Raw genomic sequence first — 18,466 nt, 5'->3', positions numbered from 1 at the left:
CTGTTGAATTCATGTATCGCTGGACATCAGAGTGCATCTGGGAAAATTAACAAACAGTGAAATTAACAACTGATCTGGGAGGAACCTGTCTGGGAGAGGTCACAGCACAGAGACAGATAAGGGAATAGTTTTAGGTGTGGACTTGGGGAGTCTGCAGTAGTGAATAGAGAGGGTTCTTTATGGATTAGATGTTATATTGAGATATGTCTCTTGATTAAACTTAAAAAAAAGCCATAAGTATTAAGTTAACCTGGAGCAGTGTTTTGTAGAGGAATAAGACGGGGCTATTTCATGGGTCTGCAGATTGGAAGAAGCAAAAATAGCCCTTAGTAGAATGATATGCTCTTCTTGTCAGATGTGGAAGTTTCGGGAGAGTTTACATGTGACTGAAGATTATATCTGCAATAAATGCCGTTGACTCCGAATCTTAATAGATCAAATGGAAAAGTTGAAGCGACAGTTAGAGGCAATGGGGAATTTACAAGAGCAAGGATTATAGAAAGGGAGAAAAGTCTCAGATACAGTCACATAGATGGGTTAAATCAAGGAACGGTAAGAGAGGTAGGCAGGTAGTGCAGGGGTCTTCTGTGGCTATCCCCATTTCAAACAAGTATGCTTTTTTGGAAAATGTAGGGAGTGATGGGTTCCCAATGGAATGTAGCACGAACAGCCAAGTTTCTGGTATTAAGATTGCCTTGAAAGTAATGAGAAATATGTCAAGTTCCAAGTCATTGATTGTGTTAGGGGACTGGTCTGAGGCACAGACAGACGTTTCTGTGGTCTGCAGTGAAAAATCAGAATGGTGTGCTGCTTCCCTGGTGCCAGGGTCAAGGGTAGCTTGGAGAAGGTGCAGAATGTTCTTCAAGATGTCTAGCAGGAGGTCATTCTCCACATTGGAACCAATGACATAGGAAGGGAAAAGGATGAGACTGAAGGGAGAATACAGAGAGTTAGGTAGGAATTTAAAAAGGAGGTCCTCAAGAGTAGTAATATCTGGATTACTCCCGGTGCTATGAGCTAGTGAGGGTAGGAATCGGAGGGTAGAGCAGATGAATGTATAGTTGAGGAGCTGGTGTGTGAGAGAAGGATTCACATTTTTGGATAATTGGAATCTGGTGCAGACGTGACCTATACAAGAGGGAGGGATTGCACTTAAGTTGGAAGGGGACTAATATACTGGCAAGGAGATTTCCTAGAGCTGCTCGGGAGGATTTAAACTAGTAAGATGTTGGGGAGGGCAGGTATCCAGGGAGATAGCGAGGAAAGAGATCAATCTGAGACTGGTACAGTTGAGAACAAAGGTGCGTCAAACAGTCAGGGAAGGCAGGGACAAAGCAGAGAACAAGGTAGGACTGATAAATTAAACTGCATTTATTTCAATGCAAAGGGCCTAACAGCGAAGGCAGATGAACTCAGGGCATGGTTAGTAACATGGGACTGGGATATCATAGCAATTACAGAAACGTGGCTCAGAGATGAGCAGGACTGGCAGCTTAATGTTCTAGGATACAAATGCTACAGGAAGGACAGAAAGGGAGGCAAGAGAGGAGGGGGTGTGACATTTTTGATAAGGGATAGCACTACAGCTGTACTGAGGGAGGGTACTCCCAGAAATACATCCAGGGAAGTTATTTGGATGGAACTGAGAAATAAGAAAAGGATGATCACCTCAATGGGATTGTATTATAGACCCAGCAGGAAATTGAGAATCAAATTTGTAAGGAGATCTCAGTTATCTGTAAGAATAAAGAGGGTGGTTATGATCGGGGATTTTAGCTTTGCAAACATAGACTGGGACTTAGGGGTTTAGATGGAGAGGAATTTGTTAAGCACGTACAAGAAAATTTTCTGATTCAGTATGTGGATGTACCCACTAGAGAATGTACAAAACTTGACCTACTCTTGGGAAATAAGGCAGGTGTCAGTGGGGGAGCACTTTGGGGCCAGCAACCGTAACTCTATTAGTTTTAAAACATTGATAGAAAAAGAGATAATATCTAAAAGTTGAAATTCTAAATTGGAGAAAGGCAATTTTGACGGTATTAGACAAGAACTTTCAAAAGCTGACTGGGGACAGATGTTCGCTGTAAAAGAGATGGCTGGAAAACGGGAAGCCTTCAGAAATGAGATAACGAGAGTCAGGAGACAGTATATTCCTGTTAGGGTCAAAGGAAGGGCTGATAGATATAGAGAATGCTGTATGACTAAAGAAATTGAGGGTTTGGTTAAGAAAAGAAAGGAAGCACATGTCAGGTATAGACAGGATAGATCAAGTGAATCCTTAGAAGAATATAAAGGCAGTAGGAGTATATTTAAGAGGTAAATCAGGAGGGTAAAAAGAGGATATGAGATAGTTTTAGCAAATAGGGTTAGGAAAATCCAAAGGGATTTTATAAAAATATTCAGGACAAAGGGTAATTAGGGAGTGAATAGGGCCCCTCAAAGGTCAGCAAGGTGACCTTTGTGTGGAGCCACAGGAGATGGGAGAGTTACTAAACAAATATTTTGTAGCAGTGTTTACTGTGGAAATGGACATGGAAGATATAGAATTGTAAGGGAATAGATGGTGACATCTTGAAAATTGTCCATATTATAGAGGAGGAAGTGCTGGATGTCTTGAAACACATAAAAGTGGGTAAGTCCCCAGGACCTGATCAGGTGTACCCTAGAACTCTGTGAGGAGCTGGGGAAGTGAGTGCTGGGGCTCTCACTGAGATATTTGTATCATTGATAGTCACAGGTGAGTTGCCAGAAGACTGGAGGTTGGTTAACGTGGTGCCACTGTTTAAGAAAGGTGGTAAGGAAAGGCCAGGGAACTAAAGGCCAGTGAGTCTGGTGGTGGGCAAGTTGTTGGAGGGAATTCTGAGGGACAGGATGTATATGTATTTGGAAAGGCAAGGACTGATTAGGGATAGTCAACATGGCCTTGTGCGTTGGAAATCATGTCTCATAAACTTGATTGAGATTTTTTAAGAAGTAACAAAGGGGATTGATGAGGGTAGAGTGGTAGACATGATCTATATGAATTGCAGGAAGGTGCTCAACATGGGAGACTGGTTACCAAGGTTATGTCTCATGGAATACAGGGAGAACTAGCCATTTGGATACAGAACTGGCTCAAAGATAGGTGGTGGTGGAGGCTTGTTTTTCAGACTGGAGGCCTGTGACCAGTGGAGTGCCACAAGGATCAGTGCTGGGTTCACTACTTTTTGTCATTTATATAATGATTTGGATATGAGCTTAAGAGGTATAGTTAGTAAGTTTGCAGATGACACCAAAATTGGAGGTGTAATGGACAGCGAAGGAGGTTACCTCAGACTACAACAGGATCTTGATCAGATGAATCAATGGGCTGAGGACTGGCAGATGGAGTTTAATTACGATAAATGTGAGGTGTTGCATTTTGGGAAAGCAAATCATAGCAGGATTTGTACACTTAATGGTAAGGTCCTAGGGAGTGTTGCTGAACAAAGAGACCTTGGAGTGCAGGTTCATGGCTCCTTGAAAATGGAGTTGCAAGTAGATAGGATAGTGAAGAAGACATTTGGTATGCTTTCCTTTATTGGTCAGAGTATTGAGTACAGGAGTTGGGAGGTCATGTTGCAGCTGTACAAGCCATTGGTTAGACTACTTTTGGAATATTGCGTGCAACTCTGGTCTCCTTCGTATCGGAAAGATGTTGTGAAACTTGAAAGGTTCAGAAAATATTTACTGGTATGTTGCCAGGGTTGGAAGATTTGAGCTATAGGGAGAGGTTGAATAGTCTGTGGCTGTTTTCCCTGGAGCATCAGAGGCTGAGGGGTGACCTGATAGATGTTTAGAAAGTCATGAGGGACATGGATAGGGTAGTAGACAAAGGTTTTTCCCTGGGGTTGGTGGGTAAGTCCTGAACTAGAGGACATAGGTTTAGGGCGAGAGGCAAAAGATATAAAAGAGGCCTAGGGGGAACTTTTTCAGGTGAAGGGTGGTGCGTGTATGGAATTAGCTGCCAAAGGAAATGCTGGAGGCTGGTATGATTGCAATGTCTAAAAGGCACCTGGATGAGTAGTTGAACAGGAAGGGCTTGGAGGGATATGGACCGGGTGTTGGCAGTTGGGTCTAGATTGGGTTGGGATATCTGGTCAACATGGAAGAGTTGGACTGAAGGGTCTGTTTCTATGCTGTACATCTCTATAACTCTATGACTCACTTTGAATCAGAGATTTTACTGGTGGTGAGGCAACAGTAGCCAAAGTAGAAACAGTGCTCATGGCCATTAGATTCATAGAACCCAGTCTATTAATAGATATTAATTAATAAAAACTTTTTTCTCTGCTGAATATCATTTCATTGATCTTGTTTGACCTTTTTGTTTTCCCCATGCATCCATTCACTTCAAAAGAAAATGATCTTTTCATGGATCACAGCAGTTGATCTCTGTTCTAAATACTAAAAATGATGACTAAGGACAGAGGATTCAATACGCAATGAGAGCAAGGCTAACCTTTGCCAGATGCAACACATACATGAACTGGATTCATAAAGGACACGTTAAGCTAAATTGAATTGTTCTGTTCACTGCCACTTCTGTGTTTTTGAACATTTATCCAGCCATTCGTATTCTTACATTTCACTCAGCTGTCCAACTACCGATGGTAATCATTCTGTATTTCTTATACCCAGACATTCCTTCACTAGACTGCATTATCAAACTGTGCAACAAACATTTGTGATAAATATTCTTTAAGTAACATTATCATCAAAGTTATGTTGTGGCCTGATAGTATCCTGGTAAAAGATTTGTGCTCCAGAGCTAGTTATGCCTGTAGCCAAGCACTGCACTGCAGGTACAACACTGTCATCTACTCGACAATGTGGAAAATTGTCCAGTTCTGTCCTGTCCACAAAAAGCTAATTATCAGTTTACCCTCAATCATCAGCCAAGAGGCAGAGGATTAATTGACCGTGCTACCAAATGGCACGTGCTCAGCAACATTCCTGCTTATGCTCAAAACATCGACTCTCCTACTCCTCGGATGCTGCCCGACTGACTGTGTTTTTCCAGCATCACATTTTTTGACTCTGATCTCCAGCATCTGCAGTCCTCACTTTTTCCCTCAGCAAGAATGTTCTCAAAGGTGCTCAGTTTGGGTTCTGCCAGGGTTAGTCAGGTCCTGATCTTATCACAGCCTTGGTTCTAACATGGACAAAACAGCTGAATTTCAGAGGGGAGCTAAGAATGACATGATCGTGATTTCAAAGTCATAATCGAGTGTGGCATCAAACAGCCCTCACAAAACAGAAGTCAATTGAAAGCAGAGTAAAGACTCTCCACAGACTGGAGCCATATCTGGCACAAACAAAGGAGGTTGTGGTAGAGGTTAGTCATCTAAGTTCCAGGACATCTCTGCAGGACATATCTGGCTATTTCAACAATGATATTCCTATCATCATAAGGTCAGAAGTGGGGATGTTTGCTGATGATTGCACAATATTCAGCACCATTTGTGAAACCTCAGATGTTGAAGTAGTCCAAGTTTAAACACACAGAGACCTGGACAATATCTAGAGTTGGGCAGATCAGTGGCATGTAACATTCAAGCCACACAAGAACCTCCTCAAGAAAGAATCTAACTACTCCCCCTTGACATGCAATGACTTAACCAAGACTGAATCCCTCACTAGATAAGACTTGTCCAAATCACTGACAGTGAGTTGTGAATCTGTTTATCCACTGAGAAAGCAGAACAAACAATTCCAAACACAACTTGGTAGCTCTGAGAAATAGCCTCATCTTCTCACTGTTCAGTGCAGATAACTACCAGGCTGTAGTTATGAATAATCTTCAACTTGTTTTTGTGGAAGCCTGTGCTATACATCAGGCTGGACCTGCCAAACACAACAAGGTCTGTTGTATTGCAATATTAAATCCAACATGTGGTGAAGATGCATTTAATGGCAGCTTCTAAACTGTCCCGTCATCTGCTACCAACTGCGGCACCTTGACTAAATTGCCTATAGCTATACCTGATGAAGGGGCAGCACTCCGAAAGCTAGTGCTTCCAAATACACCTGTTGGACTATAACCTGGTGTTGTGTGATTTTTAACTTTGTACAACCCAGTCCAACATCGACACCTCCAAATCGTAAATAAAACTGTTACTCTGTCTGCACCTTTTGCTGAAACAGTGGACATTGAAATCTGTGTCCTGAGATTCAAGAGTTGAATGGTCTATCAACAGGAAGCTGCTTATTGGTATTTCTCCATTTCCCCGTTTACCATCTCTCCACCTTACTTCTGCATTTGTACACATAGTCCCTCCAAGTTATAAAGCGGTCCTGTTTCCAGGCCTGAGTTGCTGCCTTTCTGACTAAGAAATGATAACAAAGTGAGTAAAGCAGTGTTGAATGAAGCTGATGTTGACAACCCAGGTTCTTCAAGCTGCTTCTCGTGGCTGGGGTTATGCTAGAAGGGCAAAGAAAAGGCAAAGTTTAGCAGAAACCTTAGAAGCCTTGGGGAAGAAAATGGAAACTTAAGCACTATTAATACATGATTTTAGAGATGATTTGTAGCTGAGGTTATGGATTAGGTTGTAAGATTGCTCGCTGTGCTGGTAGATTTGTTGTCAGATGTTTCATCACCATGCTAGGTAACATAATCAGTAAGCCTCCTATAAAGAGCTGGTGTTCTGTCCCTTTTCCTACTTATGTGCCTTGGTCTGCTGTAATGGGTGTTATCATTTCTGGTTCTTTTTCTGAGAGGTTGGTAAATGGGGTCCAAAGGCCTCTAGGAATTCTCATGCGTATCTCTGTTTAGCCTGTCCCAGGATGGATGTATTGTCCCAGTCAAACTAGTGACCCTCTTCATTGTGTGTATGAATATTAATAATGGTTGGCCATGTCTTTTGGTGGCTAGTTGGAGTTCATGTATTCTGGTAGCTAATTTCCTGCCTGTTTGTCCAATGTAATGTTTGTTGCAATCCTTACAGGGTATTTTGTACATGGCATTTGTTTTGCTGGTTGTTGGTATGGAGTCCTTTAAATTCGTCAGGAACTGGTTCAGTGTGATGGTAGGCTTGTGGGTTACCATGATGCCTCGGGGCCGAAGTAGTCTGGTCATTGTCTCTGAGATGTGTTTAATGTATGGCTAAACTGTCTGGGCGTGTTTTGTCTTCTTATTTAGGTTTGCTGTGTAGGAATTGGCGAACTACGCTTATTAGGTACCCATTGTTCTTGAATATGTTGTATCGGTGTTTTTCCTCAGCTTCCTGTAGTTTCTGGGTTCTGTGGTGTGTTGTGCCTCATTTAAATAATGTCCTGATTCAGCTCCATTTCTAGATGTTGGGATCTTTGCTCCTGTAGTTGAGTAGCTATATGTGGCCTTCCTGTAGATGCTGGTCTGCAGCTCTCCATTGGCTTTTTGTTCCAATGGATGTCTAGAAAGGGGAGTCTATTGGTGCTCTCTTCCTCTTTGGTAGTTTATACCAGTAAGGATGTTGTTTATGTGTTTGTGGGTTTCTTTTAATTTGTTGTGTTTCATCAAATCGGTGTCATCCACATAGCGGACCCAAAGGTTGGGCAGTTCATTCTAACCTCTGCATGAATGCTCCTGCTGAGACTCCTAATATTGATGATCCCATAGGCGTCCCTATTGATTTGTTTGTAGATCTTGTTGTTGAAGGTGAAGTGGGTTGTGAGGCACGGGTCTACTAGTTCGAGGATGCTGTCCTTGCTGATGGAGTTGGCGCTGTCAGGTATTTGTGTTCTTGATTCGTTTAGTAGTGAGGCCAGTGTTTCTTTGGCTAGAGCGATGTTTATTGATGTGAATCAGGCCATTTCACAGAAAACCATGACCATGTCATCCTCTACCTTGATGTCTTTGATGATGTTAAAGAATTCCTAGGTGGAGTGGATGGACTAGCTTGAGACTTCTACTGGGTGTTTCAGTTTGCATTGTACTTTTTTTGCTAGTCTGCACGTCGGTGTACCGGGAAGTGAGATTATAGGTCTGAGGGGGCCCCTGTGTGTTTGCTTTTACATTTATTGTGTTCTGTTCAGGATGATGGTCATGCACCCTTTGTCTGTCCTGAAAGACAATGGATTTACGGAAGAAATCCAGTAGGCCATCAGACAGACAGTAGCATGAACACTAAGCAAAAGGAACGAAGGGAACACCTTTAACACACTGGAAAAGAAAGCCCTGGAAGAACTTCAAAACGACAGAAATATCGTAATCCTACCAGCAGACAAAGGGCGCATGCTGTCATCCTGAACAGAACACAATACATTGATGCAACAAATTAGTAGAAACCCACAAACACATAACAGCATCCTTACAGGTATAAACTTCACCAAAGATGAAGAGAACAACAACCCACCCACCTTCCTAGACATTACAGTAAAACAAAAAGCCAATGGGGAGCTGCAGACCAGCGTCTACAGGAAATCTAAACACAGATACTCAACTACAGAACCAATCATCCCAACATCCACAAACGGAGCTGCATCAGGACATTATTTAAACAAGCCACAAAACACTGCAGAATCCAGGACTTATGAGAAGGTGAGGAAAAACACTGATATGACGAGTTCAGGAACAATGGGTACCTGATAAGCACAGTCCACTGATTCCTTCGCAACAGACCTAAACAAGAAGACAAAACACGCCCAGAGACTCTAGCTACCCTGCCATACATTAAACACAAGTCCAAGATGATGACCAGACTACTGTAGCCCCTAAGCAGCATGGTAGGCCACATTCTCACACTAAAACATCTCCTGATGAATTTAAAGGACTCCATACCAACAACCAGCAGAATGAACATCACTTACAAAATACTCTGCAATGTCTGTAATGACCATTACATTGGACAGACGGCAGGAAACTAGCCACCAGAATACATGAGCACCAACTAGCCACCAAAAGACATGACCAACTATCATTAATACCCATACACACAGACGAAGAGGGTCACCAGTTCTCTTAGGATGATACATCCATCCTGGGACTGGCTAAACAAAGACACACACAGGAATTCCTAGAGGCCTGGCATTTAAACTGGAACTCCATTAACAAACATATCGATTTGGACCCCATTTACCAACCTCTCAGAAAAAGAACCAGAAGTGATATCACCCACAACAACAGACCAAGACACATAAATAGGAAGAGGGACAGAACACCTGGGCTTCATTGGAGGCTCACTGATGATGTTACCTAGCATGGTGACGAAACGTCTGAGAACAAATCTACCAGCTCAGCGAGCAAACTTACACTCTATTAATACACTGCAATGAGTGTTTCTTTTTAAAAATAAGAACTGTGAATTAGAATTTTCCTAATCAGCATGTAGTTGGCAACAGTCTCCCTATTTTACCATCTCACAATATCATTGTCTTGCACAGATCAACATTTCCAAGTTATTCTTTCAATGCAGGGGAACAACTGAAAGCTTGGAATCCTCTTTTTTTTGCATGGTGCTATGTGCTGTTTTCTCTTTTAAGCAGAAAAGTAAATTAAGTTTCTAACTGCATGGAGACCAGCTGATTAGCTAAGTAATAACAAGACTACTAGTAGATTGCCTGTAGAAACAATATGAATGTTGTCCTCCTAAGAAAGAATAGCAGGTTCCTGCTTCCACAGTGTGATTACCACATTCATGGCTTGTAACCTGTTTAAAGAAAGATTGTTGGATTGTTTTACAGACAGCATGCCCCTTTGAGTGTTAAAACCCACAGCCATGCTCGTAACAAGGCATGGTAGCAAGAATGCAATTTACAACCTCAGTCTATGCTTCCACTGTAGTACTAGGTTATTGAGGGGTTTCCACATTACCTAGTCTGAAATGAAAATTGTGACAGGGATCATTAGACACTGCGTCATAATTGAGTCTGCACATGCAGCCGAAGGAGTTGACAATTTCCATGATAGCCCCCACCACAATACTGCTAGAGTTCTCTGACCTCCTTAACTGTGACAAGAAAGTGTCACCCCAAATATTAACAATTTCTCATTCTAGAAATGGTGCCAGAATTGCTGAGTATTTCCAGTATGTTCTCTGCCTCTGAATTGCTCATATGCTGTATTGCCACAGACTAGTTAAGTTTCTGGTCAATGTTAACCTCTAGGATTGTGATGGTAATTTAATTGGGATGTTGAAGGTGATTAAATGATATATTAATTTGATACAATGAATACATAAAAATAACTTCTTCAGTGAATATTTATCATAACCTTACATTTTGAGCTGAACTTTTCAGGTATGTTTTCAGAAAGCCTTTCTTCTTGCAAATGGCAGTGAAGATTTTCAATCAAGTTCAATTGAAAATTTCAAAACTGAGATGATAGATTTTTGTTAGCTTTTGGTATTAAAGGATATAGAACCCAGATTGAGTTAAGCCATGGATCAGCCATGATATAATTGAATGGCAGACGGGCAAAAGGATGTATGGTCTACTCGTGCTATTATGTTCTTATGCATTTTACTGAGATAACGCACAAGCTTTACATTGTTAACATAAATGGCATAATAATCAGTATATACTTTTCATAGTGACAACATAAATTCTCCTACATTCCTTGGTTATAAAAACAACAAAATTCAACGTCTTTCGCTCTAAGCATAGTTGATAAGATGGAGGATTTTCTTATCTGGATTAATCCTTCAACTGATCCATACAGTAAAAGCTTTTATTTGCTATCTGCAAGAAAAGACACATTCTGTGACTGAGAGAAAGAAAAACTACCCCTCTGTGAATTGCTCTCCCTTAAATCTCTGAGATGCAAACACAGCCCATCAAACTGTCAATACAAATTATTACCTTGAGGTGAGAGCCTACCTTTTGATGAGACTTCAAAATGTCTGCCTTGGTAAGCTTCCTGCTGTGAGAATGGTTAAGAACAATGACCTGGACATCTGATGTCACAAGAGTAATCTACTCCCAATAGCACAAACTGCTTGAAATTATAGGTAACAACCCGCCCTCTGAAGAACTAATTAACACTTCAAATCAATATTGCAACCAAACTGGATTCAAGCTGCTGTCTTGCTATGCAGACAAGCTGTGCATTGATTGAATAGGCCATTTTGGTTCTGTCTGATATATTCTGTGTGCGGAAGTATATTGACCAACATGGGTTCAATCAAATAGTAAATAAATTTTGAGAAATCTTGCTATTTAGAAAAATTGATGAGCTCTGTCTATTGGTCTATTCCCTCTGTCACTTGCTTTATGGCATTGCATTAGCTTCCATGTGCACAATAAAAAATACAACTCCCAACTCGACTTCAGAACCATTTTTCTCAATCCTTTCACTCTCTATACTATCAATTTGCATCTAACACTGGCAGATCAGAAAATTCTTCTAAATAAATATTGATATGAAAACCTCAAATCCCAAGCTGCCAATCCCACAACTGTACTCTCTCTAGCAACTTCTGAAGCTGAACTAGAGTGTTCAGAACATTGGTTTAATATTTGACTCAGAGATGAACTTCTAACTGTGAAGCTCACGGAGACTACCTATTCTTGCCTCTATAACATCACCTGACTCCATCCTCATCCTCAACTCATCAGCTTCCAAAAGCCTCATCTATCCCTTTGAATTATAGAATCATAGAATCCCCAGAGTGTGGAAACATTTGGCTCAACAAGTCCACACTGACCCCCTGAAAAATATCCCACCCAAACCGATTCCCCTATTCTATTACTTTACATTTCCCCTGACCAGTCCACCTAACCTACACATCCCTGAACACCATGGGCAATTTAGCACAACCAATTCACCTAACTTGTACATCTTTGGACTTGTTATCTCTCAACTTGACTATTCCAATTTACCTATGCCTGGTCTCCCGCATTCTACCCTTAATCATTTTGCAATCAATATTCTTCTGCCTCTCTCTTAGCTCACTCCAAATTCCAACTGTCTATCATCTCTGATTCTCAGATAAGCAATAATTAAATTTGTCATCCTTATTCTCAAACCTTCCATAGCCTCTTTCCTCACTCTCCCTGTAATCTCTTACCTTCCACAAACCTCCAGATCATGTATAGTTTTCTTATTCCAGCATCATGAGAATTCCAAATGATAATTCTTCCATTGAGCCTTCAGTTATCAAAGCCTCAATGTCTGGGATTACTTCCCAGAATCTCTGTGTCACTTGTCATTATTCATTTGCTAAAATGTTCCTTAAAGTCTACCTCTTTGACTGATGTTTGGTCATCTACACTAAGTTAGGTCTGTGACACAGTTTGATTTATTATATTCCTGTGACATATCTTGGAATGTTTTACTTGCCTACAGCAATATGTAAATGGATTTTTGCATAAGGACAATAGCAGATACACAAAAATATTTCAAATAAACTGCCAGTTGTGCAACAGGCACTACTTCCACCTTACTCAACACCACCTACTACTACTTCCCCTGTACCCGTCCCCTGCTCCTAGTGGCCTTCTCTGTCTCAGCTTTCAGTAGTTTGGTCTTTATTTCTGGCATTTAGAGGCATGAGCGAGAATTTAATTGAATCTTGCACGATTCTGAAGGGTGGACATTAGAGCTGTTTCTTCCAACTTCAGAATCTAGAACATGGAGGCAACAGTCTCAGAACAAAGAGCCAATACTTTGAAACTAGGATGAAAAGAAATGCCTTCACTCTCAGGATTGGATTGTTTGGAATTCTCTTTCAGAGCATTGTGGATTCTCTATCATTGATATGTCAGGACTGAGGTAGATAGATTTTGATCTCTTTAAAAGCCAGTAGGAGGTGGAATTGGGATAGACAGTTAGCTAAAATTGCATTCAAGGGCAGAGCGAGCTTGAGCTACATTGTCTATTCTTTCCCCAATTCCTTTGGTTTTTATCAGACCTATTAGGCTATTCCACTTGAGAGGCTGCAGCTTTCCTGACCTTGCACAGCCAGCAAACTACATTGGGGCACGGATCTGGTGCACTCCAGCTTACTGGCAACATTTGTATGAGAATCAAACCTGAAAATAAGTTAAACTGAAAGAACTGTGGATGCTGTAAATCAGAAACAAAAATGGAAATTGCATGAAAAGCTCAGCAGGTCTGGCAGCATCTGGAGAAAGAAATCAGAGTTACTGTTTTGGGTCGAGTGACCCTTCCTCAGAACCATTAATGCAATTTAAATGTGCGCATAGTTATGTGCAGTTGCTTTGAGGCATTTCTGTCCATTTCAGATAGAAGTTACTGATTGCCCCCATATCTTCATTGTTGATTAATTATATGATTGGATTTCACAGTTACAGCAAAAAAAACTTATAACTTTTTCCACATTTCATTCATCATGTCTATGGAGAAATATTCGAATAAGAGCAGGCACATCTAAATAAAACAGTTCAGAGTGACAGTAACTGCATAATAAAGCAGTTAAAAATAGTCCATCTGATCACTTATAACAGATAGGAGCACTCTAAACACATAGCCAATTTTTTAGAAAGCTGACAGCTTTCCAATTTAACATGACACATACTTGGATTAAGCAGCTGCTAAAATGGGCAGAGCTTCTGAAAATATTGCAGAGAAACACCACATGCAAACTGAACCTGCACCTAATCTAATATCCCCATAAATATGGATCATTATTAAGAACAACAGCAGCAACAAATCACATTTCATATAAGAGCATGTCTAGGCAGTACAATGTATGCCAGAATGTGTAGCACTGAAAAAGCACAGCTGTCAGGCAGCATCCGAGGAGCAAGAGAGTCAATGTTTTGGGGATAAGCTCTTCATCATTCCCAATGAAGGGCTTATGCCTGAAACATGGACTCTCCTGCTCCTCCAATGCTGCCTGACCAGTTGTGCTTTTCCAGCAATATAGTCTTTGAGTCTGATCTCCAGCATCTGCATTCCTCATTTTCTCCCAATTGATTTTCTCCTACAATCCAGGAAGGGAAAGTTGTGAAAAGGAAGGGTGGAAAAAAGGTTGCTTGAAGAAATAGATTTGCAGATATTTTTTAAAGTTTGATAAAATAGTGGAAAGGTTTAGGGTAACAGTTTTAGGAACTAAGACCAAGGTCCTCAAAAGCTGTGCACAATGTGGAATTGGAAGATAGCACTGAAGCAAATTGCAAAGACCAACATAAATTTACAACAGAAAAAAGGGACCATTCAGAGAAACAGATCTGTGCTGCTGTGTCTGGTCTACACAAACTTCCTCCCATCCTACTTAACCCCAACTCTATCAGCAAAGCCTAACTGCCTACGTCTGTTCCTATTACCTATTGTTTTATGATTATGGTCTAAAAGAGCTGTTACATTCTTCCTCATATTCATTCAGTTTCTCGTTTAATGCTGTTCATCTCGCCACTCTCTGAACCATGGCGTTACTCCCGTATTCCTCAATGGATCAATTATTGAGCATCTTATAATATTGATTAACGGTAGTCTGGGAGTCCTACAGAAGTGGAAACATCTACACTTTACATGCTCCTGCTAAATTTAAAGACCTTTATTACATCAGCCCTCTGGCTTCCTTTTCTGAGAGAAAGCATCTTCAACTTGTTCAAGCTTTCCTGACAGTTTCAGTTCTGCGTAGTTCTCGTAAATCTATTTTTGTTTACATTTTTCGGAGTCCCCACGTCTTTTTGCAAGTATAGAGAACAAAATGGATAGCGTGGTCGGACAAAGGTGTCATATGAGTTTAACATAACTTCTCTGCTTTTCAATTCTATTCTTCTGGAACTGATCCCCAGTGCTTTCTCTGAATATTCTTTTTAGCCTGCGTTAACCCGCAGTGCCACTTTTATTGATATGCGAATCCCCATCTCCTTTGTCCCTGTACTCTATTGGAATGCAGTTGCACAAATTCGCTCGTGTTAATCACAGGACATCGTGTAAACGGCTGTCAGTATCTGTTACTGAACGCTAAGCTATTTCACAGGGAAAGTCTTGGTTAATACGTAAAAAAAAATTCTCCACTGATCTTCATGATTTCCCTTCCCCTGGAAGAAGGCAGTTGTCTACATGAACATTCCCAGGTTTGGCGGCGATTATTATTTCTGAAGAGAATCCCGCCGCGGTTTACAGCAGGGAAAATGAATTCGATATGAGAACTTCCTAAATATCGGTGGGACAAAAGCAGTTAGTGGGGACTATCGGAGCTCGCCGTTTAACTTCCAAAACAAAGACCCTTTCTGTTGGAGATGTCCCTGAAACATCCTTACAGAGGACTGTGAATATTTTCGCTCGTGAAATTGCGTAACATGCTTCAATGTTTGAAACTTTACTTCAATCGCAATGTTTTTCACCAACTACCAGAGACGGCAAATAGACTGAACTAATAAAAACGACATATTGCATGGGCGTCAGACATTAACTTTTGAATGAAGATGTAAAATAATGATTAGGTTTTTTTCTCATTACTAATGAATTATATAAATGCAGTCAAGTGCCGGTCTGTAACAGAGGGCGGGCAATTGTGGGGAGGGAGGTTGGGGGGGAATACTTACCGATAGTTGTGATCACAGTAATGGCGAAATAAAAGGATCCAGCGAATTTCCACTGGACCCCAGCTTTGTGCGGTTTGAGTCTCAGGACAACGAGCTCGAGTTCCTCGTATTTCTTCTCGCTCAGGTTGTATTTATTCATGAGCTCGAATCTCCTCTCCTCCAGGTTCTTCTTCTCCGAGGTCTCCTGCTTGGACTCCAGCGCGTCGAAGACGGCAGCTCCGACGAGCAGGTAGGTGAAGGTGCACACAATGAGGGCGAGGGTCCTCACGTTCTGGCGCTTCATGGCGCCGCTCCGGGAGCCGCTGGACTCATGATGTACAGGGAGAAGTCTTGGAGATCGCGGCGGAGCGACAACCCACACCCTCGGAAGCTGGGAGCTGTCTTTCAGCACCGCCGAGGCAGGTCGCCACGCCTACCCGCCGTTCCTGGCCATATTAGGGGAAGGGGGAAGGAGGAGGTGTGGAGGGAGACGGAGCTGACTCACACCAGGGCAATTGCAGAAAGAAAAAGCACACGTATCTCCATCCTGGGAAATATAGATGTATTTAGGGGAAATTGATGTGTTACAATGGCAGCTGTTAGTTGTTGTAAACCCATAGAGTGCCTCTGCCTATCCCCCACAGAGTGGCTCTTGAATATGAAGACGCACACAATGCTGCATGGATTTTCCACCTTTTGAAAGAGAACAGAAAATACACGCGAACTGTCTCGGTGATGGGTTAAGCGGATGTTATATTCGAAATTCGTAATCCGAGAAGTGCACTTAATTGACCAATAAACACTGATGTCAATCATTAGTCAGAGGTAATAAAATATGCATCGGTATAATAATTGTTTCCAGTCGCACTTCCACGCATCTGTGAAAGTGGTGAGCTGGGGTCTCTAATGTGCACTGCACGCTTCCAGCTATCCTTCAGCACCACTTCGTCAGTGCACGTTAAACCAGAGCTTTGTTGGCTCTGTGTCTCTGTCTGCTTCTCTCTGTGTGAATATTGCTTAGCGTTGGGTATTTTTAACCTTTAGTCAACTAAGAATAGAAAACAGAAGATAATAAACTGCGCCGTGGGCTTTTCATATCTAATGCGAGTGCCCCACCAGGCGTTATTCGCTATTGATGTATGCTTGGTGCTAGTTTGATGAATGGGGTAAGATGTTTATTCCCTTATAAATGAATTGGCAGAGGATTAAATAACAGCTGCTATTTAAAATTACTGGTCGGTTATTTTGAGTTGTATTAACTATAGAAATTTTAAAGTCGCATACATAATTTGTAAAGATCTCTCCAGCATTTTAGAGAATACGTATTGTTTTGTGTTTGAGGGGGAGGAGCGGTGCTGGGGTTGGGGGTGGGGGGTGGGGTTGGGCTGGCGGTTGGTGGCTTGTGTTTTGCACAAGCTGTTAATTTTACAGCGTGCCAGCGGCTTTGTTTGCTTGGTCTTTATGTTTCCGCCTCGACTGTCATTCACGTTCATGCATCTTTCTTTAGCTGGGTTTCGGACTTTCCTTCAACCCATCTAAACCACCCCCGCCCCCAACACACACCTGCTTTTTTGTGTAATCTTTTTTGGACATTTGTCTAATTCGGAAATTCGTTCACTTGTATTAATCTGTACAGATTTTTCATTGAGAACATGCAAATACAAACTGAACCAATTGCTAAAATCATTTCCTAAAATACTGTGTACAAATGCAGCACACATGATGGCAATGTCATTTTAAAGAATATTCCCTACCCTCACTTCCATGCAAATCAATTTTCTCAGTATCTGCTTTAGCCTATTTTTTGAAGTTCTGGGCATGTCAGGGAGTACGTGTTGCAGAACTATCGTGTTAGGAAGTTTGCTGCAGAAGACCTTAATTGATAAAAAGAAAGCTTTGATTGATGCATCCTGCGAAATTGTAAATACATACTTCAGTACATTTATGATGTAACACAGAATTCAAATCGGTGATACTCATTGCAATATTACCGTCATCCTTAAAAAAGCCAGGGCTCTTTACTCCAAATTATGTGCAAGTACAAAAGCGCATTGCTCATAGGATATTTGCTCAGGAAATTTCAAAAACAGAGTCTTTGTGTTGTCATCTGCCTTTGCCACCTTTGAGCTTTCCTGCCGGAAGCAGCAGGATGGTGAAATACGTCTGTCCTGAATGGGGTTTGGTCCAGAGAAAAGGTGCGAATGTCAGATAAATACGTTGCATCAGTACATTTTTCATCAGATACAATTGTTTACTAAGTTGGCCAGATGACTGGTTTGAAATGCAGAGTGATGCGGACAACATAGGCTGAACCCCCTCCCCTTCAGCTGAGGGAACTACAAAGAATTCTCCTTCTTAACCTCTTCCCACTCCTGAGGCATGGTGACCCTCAGGTTAAACCACCACCAGACATCTCTCTCTAATAAGAGAGCAGGGCTATGGCGATGTTAATTTTCTGTGTCAGACTTACTGATTCACTCTCATTTTAACAACTCATTTTAATTGCAATTTCAACCTCAACAAATCTTACCTCATATGCTACAAACAACATTGAAAATCTTAAAAAAAGAGTGAAGTAGAACTTGAACAGATCAGACAAAATCAGTTCAGCAGCAACCATCCAATTCCTTTGGCTATAAAACTGAGAAATAAAATGACCTAATAGGGTAGGAACATGTTTTGTCTGCACAGTTTAGCCTGTGTCTTGAATTTAAGTTTGTGGTTTATCCTAAACCATTACACACTTTTCCCAGGCCACAACAATCCATTTCCTGTGTACACTAAATTCTTTCAGCCCACCCAAAATTTTAGTTTTGATTTGGAAATCAGAAGAAAGGTAGAGGTTATATTGTATTTGGACTTTAGTCCAAGAATGACTTTTAATTGGAAAAGTTTTGGGTGTCAACTTTCCCTTTACATTACCTGTAGTATGCAAGCAATGTTAAATGTGCTGCTAAATGATGGCTGACCTGAAAAGTGGCAAGGAAGTCATAAACATTTAGCATGATGCATACTTTGCATTGTTTTA

The 18,466-nt window shown here is 41.3% G+C and overlaps 1 protein-coding gene across 1 annotated transcript in view; it reads right to left on the bottom strand.

The window, feature by feature from the left end:
- The window catches only part of kcnk3a (potassium channel, subfamily K, member 3a), an 84,872-nt gene extending 68,124 nt beyond the window's left edge, over positions 1-16,748 (bottom strand). Inside the window, exons 1-2 of the mRNA XM_060820970.1 lie at positions 16,723-16,748; positions 15,460-15,749 (exon numbers count right to left, since the gene is read on the bottom strand). Coding sequence (XP_060676953.1) covers positions 15,460-15,749; positions 16,723-16,748 — 316 coding nt within the window. The remainder of the gene's footprint in view (positions 1-15,459; positions 15,750-16,722) is intronic.
- Between the last annotated feature and the right edge of the window lie 1,718 nt (positions 16,749-18,466).

This window comes from Hemiscyllium ocellatum, chromosome 3, assembly GCF_020745735.1.
Source record: "Hemiscyllium ocellatum isolate sHemOce1 chromosome 3, sHemOce1.pat.X.cur, whole genome shotgun sequence".
In the NCBI taxonomy this organism is placed as follows: domain Eukaryota; kingdom Metazoa; phylum Chordata; class Chondrichthyes; order Orectolobiformes; family Hemiscylliidae; genus Hemiscyllium; species Hemiscyllium ocellatum.
This window is presented reverse-complemented; position numbering and strand designations above follow the sequence as displayed.